The sequence below is a fragment of the Diabrotica virgifera genome, chromosome 2 (genome assembly GCF_917563875.1).
Source record: "Diabrotica virgifera virgifera chromosome 2, PGI_DIABVI_V3a".
Taxonomy (NCBI): Eukaryota; Metazoa; Arthropoda; class Insecta; order Coleoptera; family Chrysomelidae; genus Diabrotica; species Diabrotica virgifera.
In genome coordinates, this window is record NC_065444.1 from 237,760,152 (window position 1) to 237,783,089 (window position 22,938).

The 22,938-nt window shown below is 36.3% G+C and overlaps 1 protein-coding gene across 1 annotated transcript in view; it reads right to left on the bottom strand.

Annotated features, from left to right (window-relative positions):
- The window catches only part of LOC114333850 (chitinase-3-like protein 1), a 48,172-nt gene extending 25,564 nt beyond the window's left edge, over positions 1–22,608 (bottom strand). The window contains exons 1-5 of the mRNA XM_050644390.1: positions 22,482–22,608; positions 22,332–22,418; positions 12,129–12,299; positions 7,600–7,832; positions 2,692–2,819 (exon numbers count right to left, since the gene is read on the bottom strand). Of these exons, the coding sequence (XP_050500347.1) occupies positions 2,692–2,819; positions 7,600–7,832; positions 12,129–12,299; positions 22,332–22,401 (602 nt within the window). The 5' untranslated portion in view covers positions 22,402–22,418; positions 22,482–22,608. The remainder of the gene's footprint in view (positions 1–2,691; positions 2,820–7,599; positions 7,833–12,128; positions 12,300–22,331; positions 22,419–22,481) is intronic.
- Between the last annotated feature and the right edge of the window lie 330 nt (positions 22,609–22,938).

Sequence of the window (22,938 nt, forward strand, 5' to 3'; positions counted from 1 at the left end):
CTAGGTACATATTTATAAATGTTTAAAAAAAATAATTGTTGTAAAAAAATAAACTAAAATTATGATTATAAAATTGTTAATTATTATACTTAACTCTACAAAGAATATTTAAAATGTTATTTATTATCTATTATTTATATAAAAAAATATATTTAAAAAAATCATTTTCGAAAAGTAAATTTCTAAAAACGTCTGCAAAGTTTATTTTAATTATTCTGCCGCATGTATTATAACAAATTTTTACTAGTATATAGATTTTGAATCATCCTTAAACTAAACATTCTTTTATATAAATATTGCTTGTGAAGAATACGAAAATTATTTATAGTTGTAGCATACAGTATAATACGTGTGTTCGTTTCCAAACTAAGCTAAGACGCCTTTTTCAGACGCCTGACCGGTGGAAGTGTCGTGTAGTCGCAGCTTGTGATTTGTTAGAAATTAAGTTCATCTTCTTTCTGTGCCATTCTCTAGTTCTAGGCCATGACGTTATTCTTCCGTTTAACTTATATATACACCGGTATTTTAGGCGTCAACTCCCTTCCGGTAGCGATCTATGGGAGAGTATCACCGAGCCGCAAGCCCTTATCCCTTGTTGTACTGCTCCCTTATAGGCCGATCAGACGTCCACATATTCCAGTGTAAGCGCGAGATTCATATTTAGAATTTTATACTGAAGCGTTAGCCTTTTTTGTTTTTTCGATGGCCTGGCTGGGCTTGAACTCGCATTCCTCACGGCGAAGTGAAGTGCGGGTCAGCCGCTAGTCGCACTGAGCTATCCGATCGACTTCCGTCTATCTTGCCTTGTATTATTAATGAAGTATATATCTTTGGGTGACGTATGGCCAAAATATTCCAGTTTACTATGTTTAACTGCTCTGACCACTTCCGTAACTTATCCCATTCGCTACAAAACAACCTACCAACTATCTACCCAACTTCTCCCTTCGACACCAGATAAAAGAATAGAGAACACAGAACATTCCAACAATCTAATTTTCAATTTCGAAGCGGTATTGTTTCCACATAAGGTTTTCTTTTGCTTACATATATCCCAGTTCTAATATAGACTACAATCAAAGGTAAGTGATATTGTTGGTTCTCTCCAGTTGTTCTGCATAAGCTGTTACCAATTCTGGTTGTATTGGCATTTACTGACAACCATCGCCTTTGTCTTTGTAGTGTTTAGCTTCAGTTCATATTCATCACACGTTGTGGTAATCCTACTAATCAGATGTTGAAGTTCTTCATAACTATTTGCAATTAACACAGTATCATCCACAAATGATCAATATTCATTTAATTTTGATACTATTTACAACTATTTCGAAGCGGTATTGTTTCCACATAAGGTTTTCTTTTGCTTACATATATCCCAGTTCTAATATAGACTACAATCAAAGGTAAGTGATATTGTTGGTTCTCTCCAGTTGTTCTCCATAAGCTGTTACCAATTTTGGTTGTACTGGCATTTTACTGACAACCATCACCTTTGTCTTTGTAGTGTTTAGCTTCAGTTCATATTCATCACACGTTGTGGTAATCCTACTAATCAGATGTTGAAGCTCTTCATAACTATTTGCAATTAACACAGTATCATCCACAAATGATCAATATTCATTTAATTTTGATACTATTTACAACTATTTCGAAGCGGTATTGTTTCCACATAAGGTTTTCTTTTGCTTACATATATCCCAGTTCTAATATAGACTACAATCAAAGGTAAGTGATATTGTTGGTTCTCTCCAGTTGTTCTCCATAAGCTGTTACCAATTTTGGTTGTACTGGCATTTTACTGACAACCATCACCTTTGTCTTTGTAGTGTTTAGCTTCAGTTCATATTCATCACACGTTGTGGTAATCCTACTAATCACATGTTGAAGTTCTTCATAACTATTTGCAATTAACACAGTATTATCCACAAATGATCAATATTCATTTAATTTTGATACTATTTGCAACTATTTCGCTAACTATTCGCAATTAAACCGTGTCATCCACGGACCTCAAATTATCAATATTGACGCCATTACTTTTGATACCACACTGAACACTGTCAAATGCTTTATTGAAAACGAACTGCGAAGAGATGTTAAATTCTAGTGGAAATAAAATGCAGCCCTGTCTTACACTTATTCGTATTTGAAGCTCTTCAGAATTATCCCGGCCAATCGTGATGTTTACACATTGACATCAGTACATAAAGCTTTTTAGTGATACGTATATTATAGGTCACTAACAGCAATACCAAAAGACTTCCAAAAATAACAATGAGATGGATACCGCCAGAAAAACGAAAAAGAGGAAGGCCACCGACCTCCTGGAAACAAGGAATTACAAAAGCCATGTCAGAAAGAAATCTACAAGAAAGAGACTGGCTAGATCGACAGGCTTGGCGATTGGGTACCGGAAGGCGTAGAACGCTATAGAACCGGTTATATATATAACATCAATACCTTGGCGAACGGATTTAGTGTCCGCAGTCATATAAACCCAAACAAACAACAAACATCAATACCTACTTTCTGAAAAATGTCTATCATTTCATTTATGTTTTTGATCAAAGTCCTTACCAAAGTCAATAAAATACATATAAACTGGATGACCGACATCTCTGCATCTCTGTACCATACTTTTTTCCGAAAAATTTTATTGCATACGTTATATAAAATTGTCCGAATACTTACTGGGATATACGAGCAACATCGTACGATAGTGCCACAGATGCAGAACCAGCGGCAACAGCAACTGATACTAATAGACCATTTGCTTCAAAAACTGCTTTGGTTTCTTTTAGTAGAGTTATGAAGTTTTCCTTAAAAATACAAAAAAAAATTATTTTTCGTATAGGTAATCAAATTAATCACATGTTCATTAAACATAATATATCAAACACAAACGATAATCTTGATCTATCAATAATTGAAATGCCAGAAGACTGGTTAGAATCCATCTTGACTCCCTTACCAAAACAAGCTAACTACATTTCTTAATTGATCACTAAGGGTTAAATAGAAATGAGACAAGGTATTGAAAAAATCTGTTAGTTGAGTGATATTAGAAACAGCATAGCACTAGGCTTTGAAGAACTTGACAGGATGAGTACAGCTGAAGGGATAGAAACTGCTAATCTCCAATGATGGAAACGGCACATGAAGAAGCAAAAGCTATTTGCAAGGGTCGGTATTGGTAGAGCTACCAAATGGAAATCTATGAACTCAAGTAGTAAAGTGAACCTGAAAATTAAATGGGCCTTAACGAAGACTTTTCAGGTATATCCTACTTAAAAAAAACTTAAATATACATTAAACACAGAATAGGATGAATGCATGTGGAATTCAATAATGATGCGAATAAAGTCAACGAAGCCTTAGAATGACAATGGGTAGTTCGAATTAGGGGAGAAACTATTAACGACATCAGATATTCAGATAACACAGCGATCATGGCTGAAAGTATCGAAGATCTTTATTTTCTAATAGATCGAGTCACTAGAGAATGCTCCAAGGCTTGGCATAAATGCATCAAAGACAAAATTACATGTGGTTAGTAAATAAGATGTTGGCCCTATGTAACTAATTGTCAATGATGAGCCTATTACAAATTTAAATATTTGAAATACCTAGGATGTTGAATAAACGATACACTAAATCCTCATGAAGAAATTAAAACTCTTATAAAAATTGCAAGGTTGCAATTGCAAATTGAAACCTGAGAAACCCTATACTGTAAAATACGATGAAAAAAATAGATGCCTTCAAAATTTGGTTATATCGTAGAATGCTTAAAATTTCATGTGTTCAACTCATTTCAAGCATAGATTTCTTAAACGGAATAGATCCAAGTGAAAGTGACTTGGCGAAGTCAAGTCCAAGTGAAAGATGATAAAGAAGTGAAAAGTTGAATATCTTGGGCATATAATGAGAGGTAACAGATACTGGATACTGCAGTTAATACTCAAGAAGAAATGGTAGGAAGAAATATTTATGGCTTCAAAACCTACGTCAATGGATTGACTTATCAGCTCATAAATTGTTACATCCCACGCAAGACTGAGAACCTTCTTCTTCATGTACCATGTCCTTTCAGAACGTTGGTTACCATCATAGCTATCTTAATTTTATTCACTGCCACCCTAAATAGCATGCTTGTATCAACACCATACCAATCTCGCCAGATTTTCAACCATGAGGTTCTTCTTCGTCCTGGACTGCCTTTGCCTGCTATTTTCCTTGCATAATATTTTGTAGCAACCTATATTTGGGACCTCTCATTACATGTCCGAAGTACTCCAGCTTTCTCTGCCTGATGCTTTTTATGATCTCAGTAGTCTTGCTGAGACGTTCTAGTATTGTGGAGTTTCGAATCTTCTCCACCCAGGAAACTTTTAAAATTCTTCTATAGCACCACATTTCGAAAGCCTCAAGGCGATTTAGATCGATTTTATTCACAGTCCAGGACTCGACACCATAAAGTAAGACCGAGAACACGTAGCAGCGAAGTAGGCGGATCCTCAATGCCAATTTTAGGTGTCTGTTACATAACACCTTGGACATCCTTCTAAAAGAGGCTCTAGCCTGCTCTATCCTAGATCTAATTTGGCCGTGACTTTCTGCGTTACAATTTAGTTGCTGTCCAAGGAAAACGATTTTATCAACTTGCTCAAGTTTGGTATTATTTACATATATATACGGTTTTATATGCTGCTGTTTACATATTACGAGTATTTTGGTTTTCCGTATGCTCAGATCCAGACCTGCCTCCCTACAACTCTCAACGATACTATCAAGTAGTGTTTGCAGATTTTCTTGACTAGAAGCTAGGAGTACTGTATCGTCCGCATATCGCAAATTATTGATGACTTCACCGTTCACAAGTATTCCTTCTTGTTTTTCAGAAAGAGCTTTTCTGAGAATTCATTCGGAGTAAACGTTGAAAAGCAGTGGTGACAAGAGGCATCCCTGCCGTACTCCTCTTTTAACAGTAAGAGCCTGTGATTCCACACCATCTACTAAAACTGATGTTGTTTGATTCCAATATAAATTTGCAATTATTCGAACATCTCTGCCGTCCAAGCCTATGTCTTTTAGAGCTTCGATCAATATAGAGTGCTTAACACGATCAAATGCCTTTTGGATGTCAATAAAACAACAGTATATGTCTACAGATATATCTCGACATCTTTGAGCAAGTACGTTAATTCCAAACAATGCCTCTCTCGTTCCAAACCCGTTACTGAAACCAAACTGTGTCTGAGAACCGGCAATCGGCAAATTGTCAAGGAAGCTACCTACGCCTAAAATTTGGGCACAGTATGTACTTTCTTTATAGTCGCCAGGGGGTGGGTTCCAATGGCCTCCTTTATTTAGATGGACTTACTTAAGTATTTTTTATGTATTTTGACCCGTAGAACACGAATTTTTTGGGTAACAGTTGATCCGGGTGTCGATAAGATTGTTATTATATAAACAAAGAACTTACAGAATTACACAAAAGCGATTTTTCGCAAAATAAAACATTTTTTGTATATTTTGGATCATTCTTAGTTGATCCGGGTGTCGATAAGATTTTTATTATATAAACAAAGAACTTACAGAATTACACAAAAGCGATTTTTCGCAAAATAAAACATTTTTTGTATATTTTGGATCATTCTTAGCAAAAAATGTCCTTACAAGTTTTTTCATAGGATACACAGTTTTCGAGATAAACGCAGTTGAACTTTCAAAAAATCGAAACAGAACCCGAATAACTTTTGATTAAAAAAATTATAAAGTAGCAATTCTGCTTACAGCTTTTGAAATTTCAAGTCAAATTATAGTGATTTTGATTATTTGCATTGATAAAAATTTATTTTTTTTATTGTTAAACAAAGCTTTAAACACATAGTGCTTGATTGATATTTTCCATGAATCTCCCATTTTTTAAAATCAAATGAGTAGGTACAAGTGCGAGCGCCTACAAACAGGCAATTTCTACGTAAACGCGTCAAAATGCTCAAACACTATTTGTTTATCGCCTTGTTTAATAATAAAAGAATTAATGTTTAGCAATGCGAATAATCAAAACTGGTATAATTTGACTTGAACTTTCAAATGCTGTAAGCCGAATTGCTATTTTATTTTTTAATCAAAAGTTATTCGGGTTCAAAAATTGCAGTTTTTCGATTTTTTGAAAGTTCAACTGCGTTTTTTCTCGAAAACTGTGCATCCTACGAAAAAACTTGTTAGAATATTTTTTGCTTAGAATTATCCAAAAAATACAAAAAAAAATACAGGGTGTCTGCGTAACTTGGAACCATATGGAAAACTTTTTTAATATCAATTTTACGAAAAAAAGCCATTCTTTATAAAGTGCTCTGCAGTCTAAAACCTAAGATGCAATCATCAGATATCAAATTTTGTCAACAGTATACGAGGTATGTCAAAAAATACGAATTTCGCTCAAGAACAAACTACCTTTATATTTCAAAATATCAAAAAAATTTATTATGAAAAGTTATTTGTAATTAAAAACCATATTCAAATATGCAACAAAAGCCTTCTACTTGAAAAAAAAAATTCTGAAATTTTCCTAAATTACCGATTCCGAACATCATTTTTATTTATTAGACCTCTTTTATTAATAATTTTTGGAAAAAAGTTATTCTTCATAAAAATCTGTGCATGGTACAAATTTCAAGATGCAACCATCAGTTATCCAAGTTTGTTAATTTTATACGAGGTGTGTCGAATAATATGAATTTAGAAAGAATTCTAGAATTCATATTATTTGACACACCTCGTATAAAATTGACAAACTTGGCTAACTGATGGTTGCATCTTGAGGTTTAGACCATGCACAGATTTTTATGAAGAATAACTTTTTTTCCTAAAATTATTAATAAAAGAGTTATTACATGTCTAATAAATAAAAATGATGTTCGGAATCGGTAATTTAGGAAAATTTCAGAAATGTTTTTTTTCAAGTAGAAGGCTGTTATTGCATATTTGAATATGGTTTTTAATTACAAATAACTTTTCATAATAAAATTTTTTGATATTTTGAAATATAAAGGTAGTTTGCTCTTGAGCGAAATTCATATTTTTTGACATACCTCGTATACTGTTGACAAAATTTGATATCTGATGATTGCATCTTAGGATTTAGACTATGCAGAGCACTTTATAAAGAATGACTTTTTTTCGTAAAATTAATATTAAAAAAGTTTCCCATATGGTTCCAAGTTACGCAGACACCCTGTATAATAACAATCTTTGCGACACCCGAGTCAACTGTTACCCAAAAAATTCGTGTTCTACGGGTCAAAATACATAAAAAAAAACTTGGGTAAGTCCATCTAAATAAAGGAGGCCGTTGTACCCCCCTGGCGACAGCACTAATAGTGACACTACAGTAAAAGTATAAACAGTACTGGCGCTAGGGTCTAAGGTGCCCGCCAGCAAAACTAGCATGGACGCCCTTCGTAGTTTTTAAGTTGGTATTTTGTATAACACCAGCAGAAAAAAGCTCATTTTGGCGCCCCTAAAAAAAGGGCGCCCGCCTGCAGTGCATCTCTTGCAGGCCCTGAGTATAAATCATCACAACATATTTACCTTGTCAGCTGCGGCTCCACCACGTTGAGCTGGATATTCCCAATCGAAATCAAGTCCATCAAAATTATGATTTTGACAATATTGCAAAGCATTTTGTATAAATGTACTTCTAAGAGATGCTGATGCAGCAAGAGTTGAGAATTTAACAGAACCTTCGTTCCAGCCTCCGATGGCAACGAGAGTCTTTAAATTTGAGTTTGATGATTTCAAGCCAGTAAATTTATTTAGATTATCTAAAATGAAAGTTTTTAATTAATATCGTTTTAAGTATTGTTCTAAATAATTATAATAATAATGCCTGTGGAAAATTTTTGGCGGTTCTTCTATCAGGCACGGCCCCCTGCGAATGGGGGATGTTTTCTGGGTATGCGTAGCGCCAATACCCAGAGGGTAGCAGGGATACTTGCCGTGGAACAAAAACTGCCACCTGGCAGTAGGTATAAAATGCACACCCATGAGAATGGAGATTAATAATTTATGTTTAGGATCGCTGCCTGGGGATCGCCAGGGCACGTCTGGAGCCGGCGCTGGACGTGACAGCATGCGGGACGTCAGTGGCAGGGTGTTGAGGCAGGCCCCTGTCATACAATCAGCTACAGCCCAACCACAACCACAAGCGAGCCAAACAACAACAAGAGCTCCACTCGCCGAAGGTGCTGCGCTGGATCATCAGCCGGCGCTTACTCAAGCGGGACGACCGAGGCAGCGCATGAAATGGACTGTGTCCATTAACGAAAGTATTTTGCGCTTATATTATAAGGTGACAAACCTCGGTCAAGAAGCGATCGGCTACAGACAACAGCTGTATGCCGAATTTTGCAGGGTGTACCCAGATATTCAAGTATCGGAGCAAAGAGTATCAGATCAATACCGGGTAATCATAAGAAACAACCTTATCTCAGAGACTAGATGCAATACGATCAAAGCGATCGAAGTCGAGCGGGAGATCAATAACCAAGGGCTAGTTTTAGATCAAGTCCCTAATGAAATCCTCGATGTGCAGATTCCTGAGCTTCCCATACCAGAAACTCAACCTGATAATACACAGCAGGAAAATAACAAGTTCCGTGAGAGCCTAGTAAATGAAATGGCTCGTGCTGTACAGGAGTTAAATGGAACAAAGCCACTTAGCAGACCATCGCTATCACGAATAAACTCTTGCGCTCTTACAAATTGTGAACACTGAAGTCCTACCCAATTATGTCGTAGAAGCCCACACACTGAAATATCTGCATATGCTAATCTACAGTGCAGCAACAGCAATTGCTAATGTAATGGGCATTAAGATCAGAACACGACGGGGTACTAATAACGGAAGGACTGGTAACAGAACTGCACCCTGGGAAAAAAAGCTCGGAAAAATTGAATTACTGCGTAGGGATATTGGTCAAGTCACAGAATATATAAGAGGTATAACAAGTAGAAAAGTCAAGAAGGTATAAAGTTAGTAACAACCGAAAACGTGACAATGCACTTTTTGAGAACTCTGAGAAGGCGTTCTACCAAAAACTCAATTCCACCGTAGAAAGTGTCGACAAGTCTTACCCAAGCCAGAAGAGATTCATGAGTTTTGGGTAAATCAACTTTCAACACCAGCTGCTCTTAACAACAATGCCGGCTGGATGATACGACGCACAACTGTCACCAATACGTCACAGCTAACTACGAACCATTCACGACTGAAGAGGTCTCAAATATCATCAAAAAGCTTCATAACTGGAAATCTCCTGGACCAGACGGAGTTCAGAACTTTTGGCTTAAGAAATTTTAGAGTATTCATGAGTACTTATCAACATTAATTAATCATGTTTTTTCTAACCCGCAGGAAATACCATCATTTCTAACTCAGGGAACCACCTATTTAATACCGAAGGATCAAAATAACTCCCAAGATCCAGCCAAGTAGCGCCCAATTGCTTGTCTTGCAACTTTGTATAAATTGTGTACACACCCTGTATAACACGGCGTACCTACCAACACTGTGCTCTAAACAATATCATAGAGCCTCAACAGAAAGGATGCGCTAAGGGTTCCATGGGTTGCAAAGAACAACTTATCATCGACTCTGTCATTTCTAACCAGGCATTCACGAAAAAAAAAGGAACCTCTTTACTGCCTTTATTGACTATAAAAAGGCCTTTGATTTACTGCCGCATGAATGGCTTATAAATATATTAAGAACATAAAAAGTCGGTGATAACATAGTGACATTTTTAAGGCATGTTGGAAGACTAAAGTTAAGTTGGAAGACTAAAATTCACCTCCAAATACCTGGTGAAAACAATATCGAAACGGAAAATATCGCAATCAACCAGTGCCTGTTTCAAGGAGACTCGCTGAGTCCATTGTGGTTCTGTTTAGCTATCCCAGCTATTAAACTCCACTGACTCAGGTTTTAGCATTAAAAACAACAATACTCTAGTGGCGAAGCTTAATCATCTGTCGTATATGGATGATTTGAAATTAACGGCTTCTACTCGAGACAATCTAGAACAGATGCTAAAAACAGTACAAATATTCTCTAATAATATTAATATGCACTTCGGACTAGACAAGTGCCGTGTTTTAAATATAGTCAGAGGAAAGGTACAGCCCGGTGGATTCGATATGCAAAATGGCCAGAACATCGAGGCCATGGGTGAAAACGATATGTACAAATATCTTGGAGTAAAGCAGGCGCGGAAAATTGACCATAAGCAAATGACAACTGAGATAACTACTGAGTTTATACGAAGGATAAAACAGCTGCTTCGTTCACAGCTTAACAGTAAAAATTTGTTTAAGAGGACTTATGGATATAGGTGAGCAATTAGATTATTAGATAAACAAGTTGCTAATTTAAGAACTTATTTTCAGATGCAGGCTGAGACATCTACACTATATCGCGCTATCTGCGCAGTAGATGACACAACACGGATCAAACCCAGGGAACCAGAAATGCGCATAAACCACCTCACTAAGGACAAAAAGATGCGCACCTGGATGGGAAAACCTCTGCACGGGCGGCATCCCAATGAGGTCAGCCAAGATTATGTCGACAATATAGCGTCGAACTACTGGTTGACATCAGGAAGGATGTTCCCCGAAAAGGAAGGTTCATTACTGGCCATTCAGGATTAGGTTATATCAACCAAAAATTACCTGAAATAGATCATCAAAGACCCTCAAGTTCAAAACGACAGATGCCGATATGGATGTCAAGTCCAAGAAACTATTCAACATATTACCGGGGGCTGCCAGGCATTTGATGCAACTGAATACAAGGAACGGCATGACTCAGTTGAAAAGATCGTTCATCAAAAGATAGCTATCAAACTAGGACTTCTCCAAGCGGGCCATCTCCCATATTATCAATACGTCCCTGTGAGTATGCTTAAGAATGAAAACTATAAGCTATACTGGGACCGCACTGTGCTCAGAGACCAAACAGTGGCACATAATAGATCAGATCTCATATTAGTCAATAAATTAACGAGACAAACAACACTCATTGATGTGGCGATTTCTAACAACAATAATCTACGTACTAAATTTACTGAAAAGATCGCCAAGTACAGAGATCTGGAAATTCAATTACGGAGACAATGGAGACTGCAAAGTACCCAGAAAATACCGATTATTATGTCTACTACTGGAGTCATTCCGAAGACCCTCCTCGAAAGCATAAAAAAGCTGGGTCTCAATGAACATCTTTATAAGACCATGCAGAAAGCTGTACTTCTCACGACGGCCAGAAGTGTACGAAAATTTTTGAGAGACACACCTGCATACCAAGTCACCTAGGGCTCGATAACATGGAAAGAGTCCCACCAGAGCTCAATCCGTTTGATACCGTAGGTATCTGGGATGAGTAAATTTTCCATTAGGGGGAGTGTGAGCCGTATGACTAAATCTGGGATAATAATTAGCACGTCGACCCTAGCAGGTCCATGGCTTGATTCACCATTTTCCTCCAACTACTCTTGTTCATTGCTTCTATCTTCCAATTTGTGGCGTTGAGTTTTTTTAGACCATCTATATGCATTTTGCACCATCCTCTATGTCGACCTCTTCTCTGACGTCCTCCCATTGTACTTGACAGTAGCATTTTCGGTAGTCTACCCTCTGGCATCCTCTGTATGTGTCCTTATAACTGTTTTTGTTTGTATGTTGTTGTTGGTTGACTCGTCTGTATTGACGGTAACAATATACGGATATGAATCCCGGACTATGTCGGGATCAACTTCCGTTTCTATGTGTATGTGTTCTTCTAGTATCTGAAACCTACTTCCTTTTGAGTTCTGTTTTGTCTATTATATAGAGAATAAAAATGCGCACTAAATTGTTTTCGGTTACTTTTTTGTTTGTTAATTATTTCACGTATTTATTTTTTCTGAAATTTTAATAAAGCAACTTCCTGGACCGATGGTTTCTTCTTGCTTTCCACTATTATACACATTTTATCTACCCTTTTGTAAAGTACCTACCTAGTTTAACTAGCTTCAATATTTTTGTTTTAATAGCATTTTCTTATAATAAAAAATACTTACTTAAATCATTGTCCAAATAAGAGTCTAAGGAAACCATTTCTCCAGACGCAGATAATCCGATAAAACTGTAGATTAAATGGGTACATAATGAAGTAGGTATGTCCGTAAGTTGGTAAGCCCCTTTTCCGTTTCTATAACGAGCCCATGTTCCATGATAACACACCACTCTGGCTGAAATATAAAACACAAATAAATTAAAAAAGAAACATAATATTATTATAAAAAAAACAAAAGTATTATTTCATATTCATTTGGTTGAAAGACTGATAACGCAAAAAATTAATTCTTCATATTCATTTGTCTTTAAGTTAATAATAGGCCGCTGGCTGATGCCGAAACGATGTCTCACAGTCCTTAGTTGATTATCCATCCTGCCATTTCCAGGAAGGCGGATAAATCACCAGGGGACATCTCCCCTATGTCGGCAGGTGTATTGACGATAACTCCGGACATTCACATAGGACATGCTCGACAGTTTCGTCATCTCGTTCACACTTCCTGCACAGAGGTGTGTCTACTAGCCCCAGTGGGTGAAAATGTTTTCTTAGTTGACAATGGACAGTTAAAAAACCAACTGTCAAGCGTAGGTTTTCCTGGTCATTATTAAGTACTTTTCTGATGCTGACTTCCCAAGGTTCCTTAGGGTTACCTTCGCAAATCTACAACCTGGCCCTTCTTCCCATCTTTTCACGGTTTGCGTGTGGGAGTGACATTTGGCAATTTCCGCGATTGTTGCAGTTGACCAGCCAAAAAGATCACCAGGCCCTAAGAGTCTTAGGCCTGCTGTCTTCCTAGCTAGCTGGTCTGCAATGCGGTTGCTTTTATTTCCGTTGTGTCCTTTCCCCCCATTCCACGAATAAACGACCCTCTTGGATTATCGCGACATCGAATATTTTACTGTGCAAAATATGAAGAACGAAAGTAAATTGCAAATTATATTGTTGTTTATTGGAGTAATTATTAGAGGAAAATACTTTCGTACTTCTTATGTTGCACAATAAAATATTCGTTGTCGCGATAATCCAAAACAGTCGTATTTTCGTGGAATACACCATACTTAACGCAATATACAAAATAGGATATATACCGAAACCATGGTTACTCTCCACCTTTTGCGCTATCTCTCAAAGTACAAACAAACTTATTTGAAACGTACTGTTACAAAAGAATGCTTAAAATACCACGAACGCGCAAGACAACGACCAAGGTAGTATTGCGAGAAACGGGAAAAGAATATGAAATAATAAACACAACTAAAGGAGACAGCGACATGATCTGCTAAGATTGATAAATAAAAGAGAATCTAACGCAAGGAAGGAGTATAAAAAAGTAGAGTGTCATCTTCTTCTTCTTCAGTGCCTTATCCGGTCCGGATGTTGGCGATCATCAAGGCTATCATTGTTTTGTTGACTGCTCTGCGAAACAGCTCCGCGGAGGTTATCCCAAACCATTGTCGGAAGTTTTTCAACCACAAGATACGACGGCGTCCCGGTCCTCTCCTGCCAAATACTTTGCCCTGCATGACGAGTTGAAGAACTCGATATTTTTCTTCGTTCCGCATCACGTGGCCAAGGTACTCAAGCTTACGTTGTTTTACTAAATTAAGCACTTCTTTTTCTTTTGTCATGCGCTGTAGGACCTCAATGTTGGTGACATGGTCCACATAAGATATTTTTAGTATCCTCCTGTAGATCCACATCTCGAAGGCTTCAATCCGCTTTTCAGTGGCTTGCGTCAGTGTCCAGGCTTCAACTCCATACAGTAGCACCGGAAGAACGTAGCACCTCACTATCCGCATCTTTGTTCCCAAACTGAGATCACTGCAGCACAGCAAGGATCTCAGCTTGATACATAAATGCAGACCGTGCCATTTCAATTCTGGATCTAATCTCTTGAGCGTGGTCCCATTATGAGTTGAGGGTAGTTCCGAGGTAAGTGAATCTGTCGACTCTCTGGATCTCTTCGCTATCTGCCATTAGTGCCCCGGGATCTAAATTTACACGGCTGACAACCATGAATTTAGTTTTCTTAATATTAAGGTTCAGTCCGTATGTTACGCTCACAGTTCTCACACGGTCTAGTAAGGCCTGTAGATCATTTATGCTGGTTGCTAGTAATACAATGTCATCGGCGTAGCGGATATTATTGATGTATTCACCGTTCACTCGGATTCCCATCTCTAGGTTTGTGAGGGCTTCAGTAAAATTTTCCTCAGAGTACCTATATATTGAAAAGAGTCGGCGAGAGCACACAGCCCTGCCTTACTCCTCGCATAATCTTCACTTGGTCGGTCAACTGGTCTTCGACCTTGACTTGAGCACGCTGGTTCCAGTATAAATGCATGATGATCCGAATGTCCTTCTCATCTAATCCTACTCTTTGTAGGGCGGTGACCATCTTCTGGTGCTGGCAACGGTCAAATGCCTTGGCGTAGTCAATAAAACAAGCATAGACATCACAACTAACATCGCGGCATCTCTGAAGTAGAACTTGTAAGGTGAAAAGTGCCTCACGTGTGCCCATGGAATCGCGGAATCCAAATTGCATTTCACCGACATTTGACTCGCATTTCTTGTAAATTCTTGCATGTACGATTTTAAGAAAAATCGTAAATGCATGATTCATAAGGCTGATAGTCCGGACATCTTCGCACGTTTTCGCAGATCGTTTTTTTGGTATTGTTACAAACGTTGATAATTACTGGGATATTACCTGAATCGTATAAGGCGTTGAACAGTTCAGTTAACTCCTTCGTGCTTACTTCACTCATCACCTTAATAAGTTCGACGGGTATTTCGTCCGGACCTGTGGCTTTACCATTCTTAGACTGTTTTAAAGCCGCCCTTGCTTTCTAGTATTGACGGCCCTGTCATGCAATTTATTTCTGGAAGTTTGCCTCGGTAGTCCCAGAAGAGTTCTTCGATGTACATTCTCCAGGTCACCAGCTTCTCCTTAACTGTCGTCGCCAGGTTCCCGTCTTTGTTTATGAGGAGGTGTGTGTTTCTCCTCTTGTATTGACCAGTGGCTTCTCGAATCTTTAGGTGAATATTTATATGATCCTGTTTCACTTGGAGCTCCCCGATTAATTTACATTTTTCTTGCATCCATGTCTCCTTGGCTCTTCGTATTTCTTTTTTAATTGTTTGGTTGATTTCTTGGTATTTCTTCGCGTCCCTGTTCTTCATTAATCTCCTTTGATCCATCATCTGCAGAATGTTATCAGTCATCCATTCTTTATTTTTTACTCTTGTTTTCTTTCCCAGATGTTCTTTTCCCGCATTCAGCACGACGTCTTTGATATAACTCCATTTTAGTTCTACACTCTGTTCTTGTTGTTTAGCGATTTTTAGTTTTTCTCTCATTACATTTCTTACGTTCTGACGAACGACGGGGTCTTTTAGAGTGTCATAATCCAGGTTCTGTTTAGGTTTACTTTTGATGAGTTTTTTTAGTTTGAGTTCTACCTGGCCCACTAATGGGTTGTGGTTCGATGAGACGTCTGCTCATAGGTAGGTCTTCACCGAAGTCAAGCTGTTCTTGAAGCTAGAGTGTCATGATTGAAAAATTTAAGGGACTAGTTTAAATGCAGTTCAAAAGAACTCTTTAGAGCAGCAATATATCGAGTAAAGCTAGTAATGATGATATATAACCTCCAATTGGAAGACGCCGCTTTAAGAAGAAAAGAAGGAGTTATAAATAACAAGTTAGATCTTTCTAAATCATTGTAGACAAACTCATTTAGAGATTTCTAACGACATATTTCAGGATTTTGCTCTAAAGTCGTTGGTATCCAAATTTTTTTTATACTTTACGTATTTATTTGATACTTTACAGAGCAATTCTATGCAATGTAAACATTGGTTTGATGTTATATTCGCTTTGTTTACTCGTTATTGTACATAGTAAATAGTTAAATCCCTGACTTTGACATCTTATCTTGTTCATATTTAATTTATACATATTTGGGACAATATTATCAGACGGTTCAAGGAATTTTATTAGTTTTGTATATATTTATTAATTAGTATGTTTTGAAGACTATCTAAAAATCGCATTAATAAATAGAGCTGCGTAGAACCATACAAATAAATGAAAGTGAAAAACGACCAAATTATCCGACAGTATACATTAAAAAGTACAGGCGACAATATACATTATTTTTTCTTCTCTCCCCTTTGTATTTTTATTCTGTAAATTATTTCTGTTGGAATCTTACTAGAGAAAACTATAGTGCAAATAGGCACATATTAGAAATTATTATTACAACCAAAATAAAACTAGGAGGAAACAAGTTAACATCATAGAAATAAACGACTCAACAAAGTACAAACTTATACGAAAGAACACCAACAGAAGCAATCTACAGCAACCGAATCGAGGAAGATGATGGAGTAGAGGAGAACTCATCATCATCATCACACGGCCAAATTTGTCCACTGTCGGACATAGGCCTCCTCAAGATGTCTCCACCCCTCTCTGTCCAGGGCAGCTGCAATCCAGAGGAGAAACTGGTTAAAGATAAACACGAATATTCGAAACAGTTCAAAGGAATCTGTCGGCGAAATGACTATAAATAGGAATAAAAAATTCCTTAACAAAACGCCATGGTTATGTAAGCAAGTAAAATAAAATGTAAAGAAAACAAAAAAGCCGATCTGGAGTACATGAATACTAAGCTACCACATATATACATATGAGAACTATAAGAGAATCACTGGCGAAGCGTCCATGTAATCACTGTTACCATTGGTAACAGTTAAAAATCTTGCAAATAAATATATTATGAGGATGAATAATTCCATTTACAGTAGGAAAAATAAAAGAATACCCATGAACGAACATATAAAACACGCTGTATTTTCCTGTCACCGTGTCACATAAAAAATTGGCCAGCGCAAGTACATGTAATAATAATTATTACATGTACTTGCGCTGGACAATTTTCTTTGTGACACGGTGACAGGAAAATACAGCGTGTTTTATATGTTCGTTCATGGGCATTCTTTCATTTTTCCGACTGTACCTATATTTTTACCAATATAAATATATTATTATATTAGGTGTTAATAGTACCTAATTCAGTAAATAGTCAACTACTCGTAGACACACGAAAATATTGGCAAGTTTATGTGACTCAGTTGCACTTTATTATACTCTGTTACCAGTTTCATTTCTGGTTACAATGGTTATACCCTCGCTGTCGCTCGGGACCGGCTAGTGTCTAAAATTTTGAAGGAGCGACGGCGACGGCGCCGGCGTTAGCGCGATGTGTATATCAGTAGCCCTGTTACCAGATTTAAATTTGGTTACAGTAGGTACCTATAAAAAGTGTGCGTGCAGTTAACCATGGATGAGTGTCGCTGCGTAATCGGCCAACTACATACTTGAAAAGTAATTATCCTTGTATAATTTTGAAGAAAAAAAATGAGACTATTGAAAATGAAAGACCTATTTTAAACAATTTAAAAAAGGAATCAAAAAAAGTGAAAATCCTTGGTTATGTGGTTGCAAGAAAAATAGAATGTATTGTTGGCCATGTCTTCTGCTTTCTACAGAAAAAATGGGTGGACCAGGTTCACGATTTAAATAGTTTTAGAGTTTTTAAAAGGAGACACGAAATTTCTCCGTTGCCTACATGTAAGATGTAGAACCCATATTCTATACCCAATTTGATTCAGTTTGGCAAAACAAGAATCGAAAGTTCTCTTAACCAAGCTTTTAAAGCAAATATTGCTAAACATAATGAGTTTATTAAAAAAAATTGATAGGTATATCCTTACCACACTTGTAATAGATACCGTATGTTTTTTGGCCAAACAAGAATTAGCGTTTCGTGGTCATTTTGAGGGCGACGACTCTGACAATCGAGGCAATTACAGGGTATTGTTAACATTAATTGCTAAAAAGATTAAAAATCTTGCGAACATCAAGAAACATCAACTGTTTTTTCGAGAGTTTCAAGTGATAAACAAAATTATATTATTGAAGCTATATACACCTACATTTAGCCATATCTTCATTTTTTTTTAAATAAGATTTTTTGCATCTGGTTTTGGTAACCGTTTTGGTTTTGCGACGACTCTGACAATCGAGGCAATTACAGGGAATTGTTAACATTAATTGCTAAAAAGATTAAAAATCTTGCGACCATCAAGAAACATCAACTGTTTTTTCGAGAGTTTCAAGTGATAAACAAAATTATATTATTGAAGCTATATACACCTACATTTAGCCATATCTTCTTTTTTTTTAAATAAGATTTTTTGCATCTGGTTTTGGTAACACTTTAGAAAAATCACGCGTCGCCACTGAAGAGACTTCGCAATGAGACATATTATGCCTGTTAGAACAACATAAAATAATCAATGGGAACACTTCTTAAAAGATCTGCAACATGACTTCTACGGATTGTAAAAGGAAATGTGAAGATTTATAAGAGGACAAAAACAAGAAATGAGAGAAATTGTAGAAGTTAAAGGCACAGAGATAAACACGTGGACAGATTACTTGAAAAAGCTGTACCTACTCAAAAAACCTAGCCAAACCAGGAACACTGGACATTTACAACTAATTAATAAACCAGAATAAAATAAAGAATATTAAAAAATATAAAATCTCTAGGCATGGATAGAATGAGCTACTAAAATATTGTAATATTGTGGAACAGTGATGTCAGATCAATTAGCACAGCTCTTCATCAAATTTTTGCAATGCATCAAAGTACCCAAAAAAATGAAAAATAAGCTAAGTACTAACCCTGATGTTTTTAAAGGTCACAAAAAAAAACGAAAAACTATAGAGCCACCAATCTATTCAACACCACCCTGAAACTAACAACAAAAGCTTTATCCAAATTAATTAACTAGAAAATATCACTTATGCTGGGGCCACACTAACTTTAACGTTTAACGTTAATTATCGTATTAATTTATAAACCAGAAATGATGGATTAAACTGCGCATTAAAGTGACTGGCCACACTTAGTTTAGCGCGTAGTCAGTGGAAAACGCGTTTCTTAATCAAATAATTTCAGAATGGAAGTCGAAGCTGCTATGCTGTAATATTATATGAGTGCTAATTAATATTTTATGAATTTATTATTTTACATCACTCCAATTTCGTAGAATGGTACCTATGTATTTCACAAAACAAATTACACTGCTGCACTGCAAGCTAGAACTTGCTGCGTATAACTAAAACAACGTTAGTGTAGCCAAAACAACGCGATAAGTAACGTAGGAACTCCTTTGTTGTGTCGAAACCGCCCCCCGATCTATCGCCTAACGTTTAACGGGATTAATAATGGCAATAACAAATTAGCGCGCTAAGTCGTGGCTACACCTACCTCTAATGTCAAATAATGCGTTAATTAACGGCATTAGAAGTTACTGTGGCCCCAGCATTAGGAATACACACACACACACACACACACACACACACACACACACACACACACACACACACACACACACACACACACACACACACACACACACACACACACACACACACACACACACACACACACACACACACACACACACACACACACACACACACACACACACACACACACACACACACACACACACACACACACACACACACACACCCAAAGTAAATCCCAGCTCCAGGGATATGAGATTTCCGGAGAAGGGTGTTCTCGTGTCCGAAGGTCAAAGAGGTCACCCCTCAAGGAGACAGTACCTCCCTGACCACCAAGCTATTACCAAGTGAACTAGGCTTCTGAAGCAGGAGATCGTATACAGACGCTGTATAAGACAAATCACGAAATAAGCACAAGCATGCAATGGACCTTGATTGACTTTGTATTTGACAGCGTAAGGCTGAAGGCCGTTATTCACCTTTTATATAATAAACTTTCTTAATTTCAAACTTCTATTAGAACCAGAAAGTCGAAATAAGAATTGAGGATCAAATGTCGGAAGAAATAGACATTCTTCGGGGTGTAAGAGAGGGCTGTATATAGTCACCACTGGCGTTTAATATATATATATATAGCGAAGGCGTCTTACAAGAAGCTTTAGGAGAATGTAAGGATGGGATGATCATAAATGGTGAAATTCTTAATAGTATAAGGTATGCCGATGACATTGTCATATTTACTTCAACTCTACAAAGTCTGACAAACATACTGGAACTGCTGAACGAAAAGTGTACCATATATTAGATTAAAGTGAACTTAAATGAACGAAAACAAAATTCATGATATCATGATCATTACAAAACATCCAAAAGACAACGGGGCACTCCATATTAATAATATCCAGATAATAATATTCAGAAAAGGAAGGCAAATACAAATATCTAGAAATATTGGTTAGTCAAAACGAAGTACAAACACAAGAGATTAAAAGCGGTATACAGGGTGTTTCATTAATAATTGTCCATATAGTAACTGGAGAAACCTTAGCACAAAATACGAAGATTTAACTTAAAACACTTAAATAAAATGTGGTTGGTTACTGAGTTACAGTGTGTTTTATCTAAAAATTTAAAAATTATTTTTGCTCAGCATTTTAAAACTATTCGACGTATCCTTTTCATACTTGGCAGAAAGTGCGACTACTAGACACCCTACCAAATTATGATGAACAAATGTTTCTAGCTACTACCAGAGGCGTACGACAGGGGATAGTAAATGGTTGACCCTTCTCAAATTCTACGTCACTGGTGGAATTACTATTTTAGTGCCATTTTTAGATTCTCCAATACTTTCTACGTAAATAATATACTCTTCATTCCTAACGATAAAGTCATTAGTTTTCGAGATATTTGAAGTTGAATATGAAACGGCACAGTTATTTTCATTAATTTATGATATGATTCATAATGAATAAAATTTAAAAATTATTTGTACCCAGTACTTTAAAACTATTTGGCGTATCCTTATCATACTTGGCAGAAAGTGTAGGTATTATACACCCTACTAAATTCAGATAAATAAACGTCTCTAGCTACTACCAGAGGCGTACGACAGGGGATAGTGGCTGGTTGACCCCTCACAAATTCTACGCCAGTGACGAAATTACTATTTTAGTGTAATTTTTTGATTTTGCTATACTTTTTGTGTAAATAATATACTCTTCATTCGTAACGATAAAATGATCAGTTTTCGAGATATTTGAAATTAAAAATGAAGCGACGCAATACATTAATCAAAATAACCGTGTCGTTTCATTTTTAACTTCAAAGATCTCGAAAACTAATGACTTTATCGTTACGAATGAAGAGTATATTATTTTCATAGAAAGTATTGGAGAATCCAAAAATTGAACTAAAATAGCAATTTCGCCAGTGGCGTAGAATTTGGAAAGGGTCAACCATTCACTTTACCCAGTCGTGCGCCTCTGGTAATAGCCAGAAACGTTTGTTTAACATAATTTAGTAGTTTGTACAGTAACTATACTTCCTGCCAAGTATGAAAAGTATATGTCAAATAGTTTTAAAATGCTGAGCCAAAATAATTTTTAAATTTTTAGATAAAACACCCTGTAACTCAGTAAAGAACCACATTTTATTTAAGTGTTTTAGGTTAAATTTTCGTATTTTGTGCTAAGGTTTCTCTAGTTACTATATGGACAATTATTAATGAAACACCCTGTATAAATAGCAAGACAAAAATTTGTAAAAATGAAACATCTATTATGTAATATAATATAGACCTAAGAGTAGATCTAAGGATAAAGTTGTTGCGCTGCTACGTTTTTCCAATTTTGCTCTACGGATCTGAGACCTGGACATTGAAGCCATTAGAGATGAAGAAATTAGAAGCTTTTGAATGTTGTTGTTATAGAATAATGCTAAAAATATCATGGGTAGACAGTAATAGCACTATTGAAGTCCTTGATAGGGTTAATAAGAGGGCTGAAATTATAGACAATTAATAGGCGACAGCTTGAATATTTCGGTTATATAGTAAGAGGTCCTCGTTATAATCTGCTGTGTTTGATTAAAAAGGGCAAAATAAAAGGTAAAAGAGATATAGGAAGAAGACGAGCCTTCTGGTTACGAAATCTAAGGGAATGGTTTAGTCTGAGCTTTAATCGACTATTTAGAGCTACTGCAATTAAAATAAGAATTGCTATGTTGATATCTTGCCTTAGGAAGAAGAATACAATAGACAAATAGATTAAAAAATATGTCAGTAATAAAGAAACAAATAAAATAAAATAAACTTACATGTAGTAGCTGATACAATCTCAGAGGACAGTTGGGTAGCAACTAGAACTAAAACCAATTTTACCCACATTTCTCCAATCTATATCCCTGCAATATAAAAAAGATCGTATGGTTATTTAAAGACCTAAACCACAGTACCATTGGTCTCACCTGCTACAGTCACAAATTCAGTTTAATTTTTTCCTACCTTGACATTAACCTTTATATACTAAAGATTTCTAATCTTAAGTTAAACAAAAAACGTCAAACCTTATAAAGCTCATTTAATTATTCTCTAAAGGAAACTAAGTACAATTGTCATATTGTAAATGTTGATTTTTTAATGCGTACCATGATTGGTCCCCTATAATCTTTAGTGTTTTATAGCGCGTGTATAAATGCCAAGAATAAAAGATATTACGTATTACTTTCTTTGTACGATATCAACATTTAGTATAGAAAATCGAAGGTTTTTATCATTTTTAATATCTAAGAAAAATAAAAAAAAAATGAAAAAATTATAAACAGAAAATAAAACACACAATTCAAAACCGTTGTACCAATACTTAAAACTAAGTACAGTCCAAAAAATGAAAGAATACCCATGAACGATCACATCAATCACGTA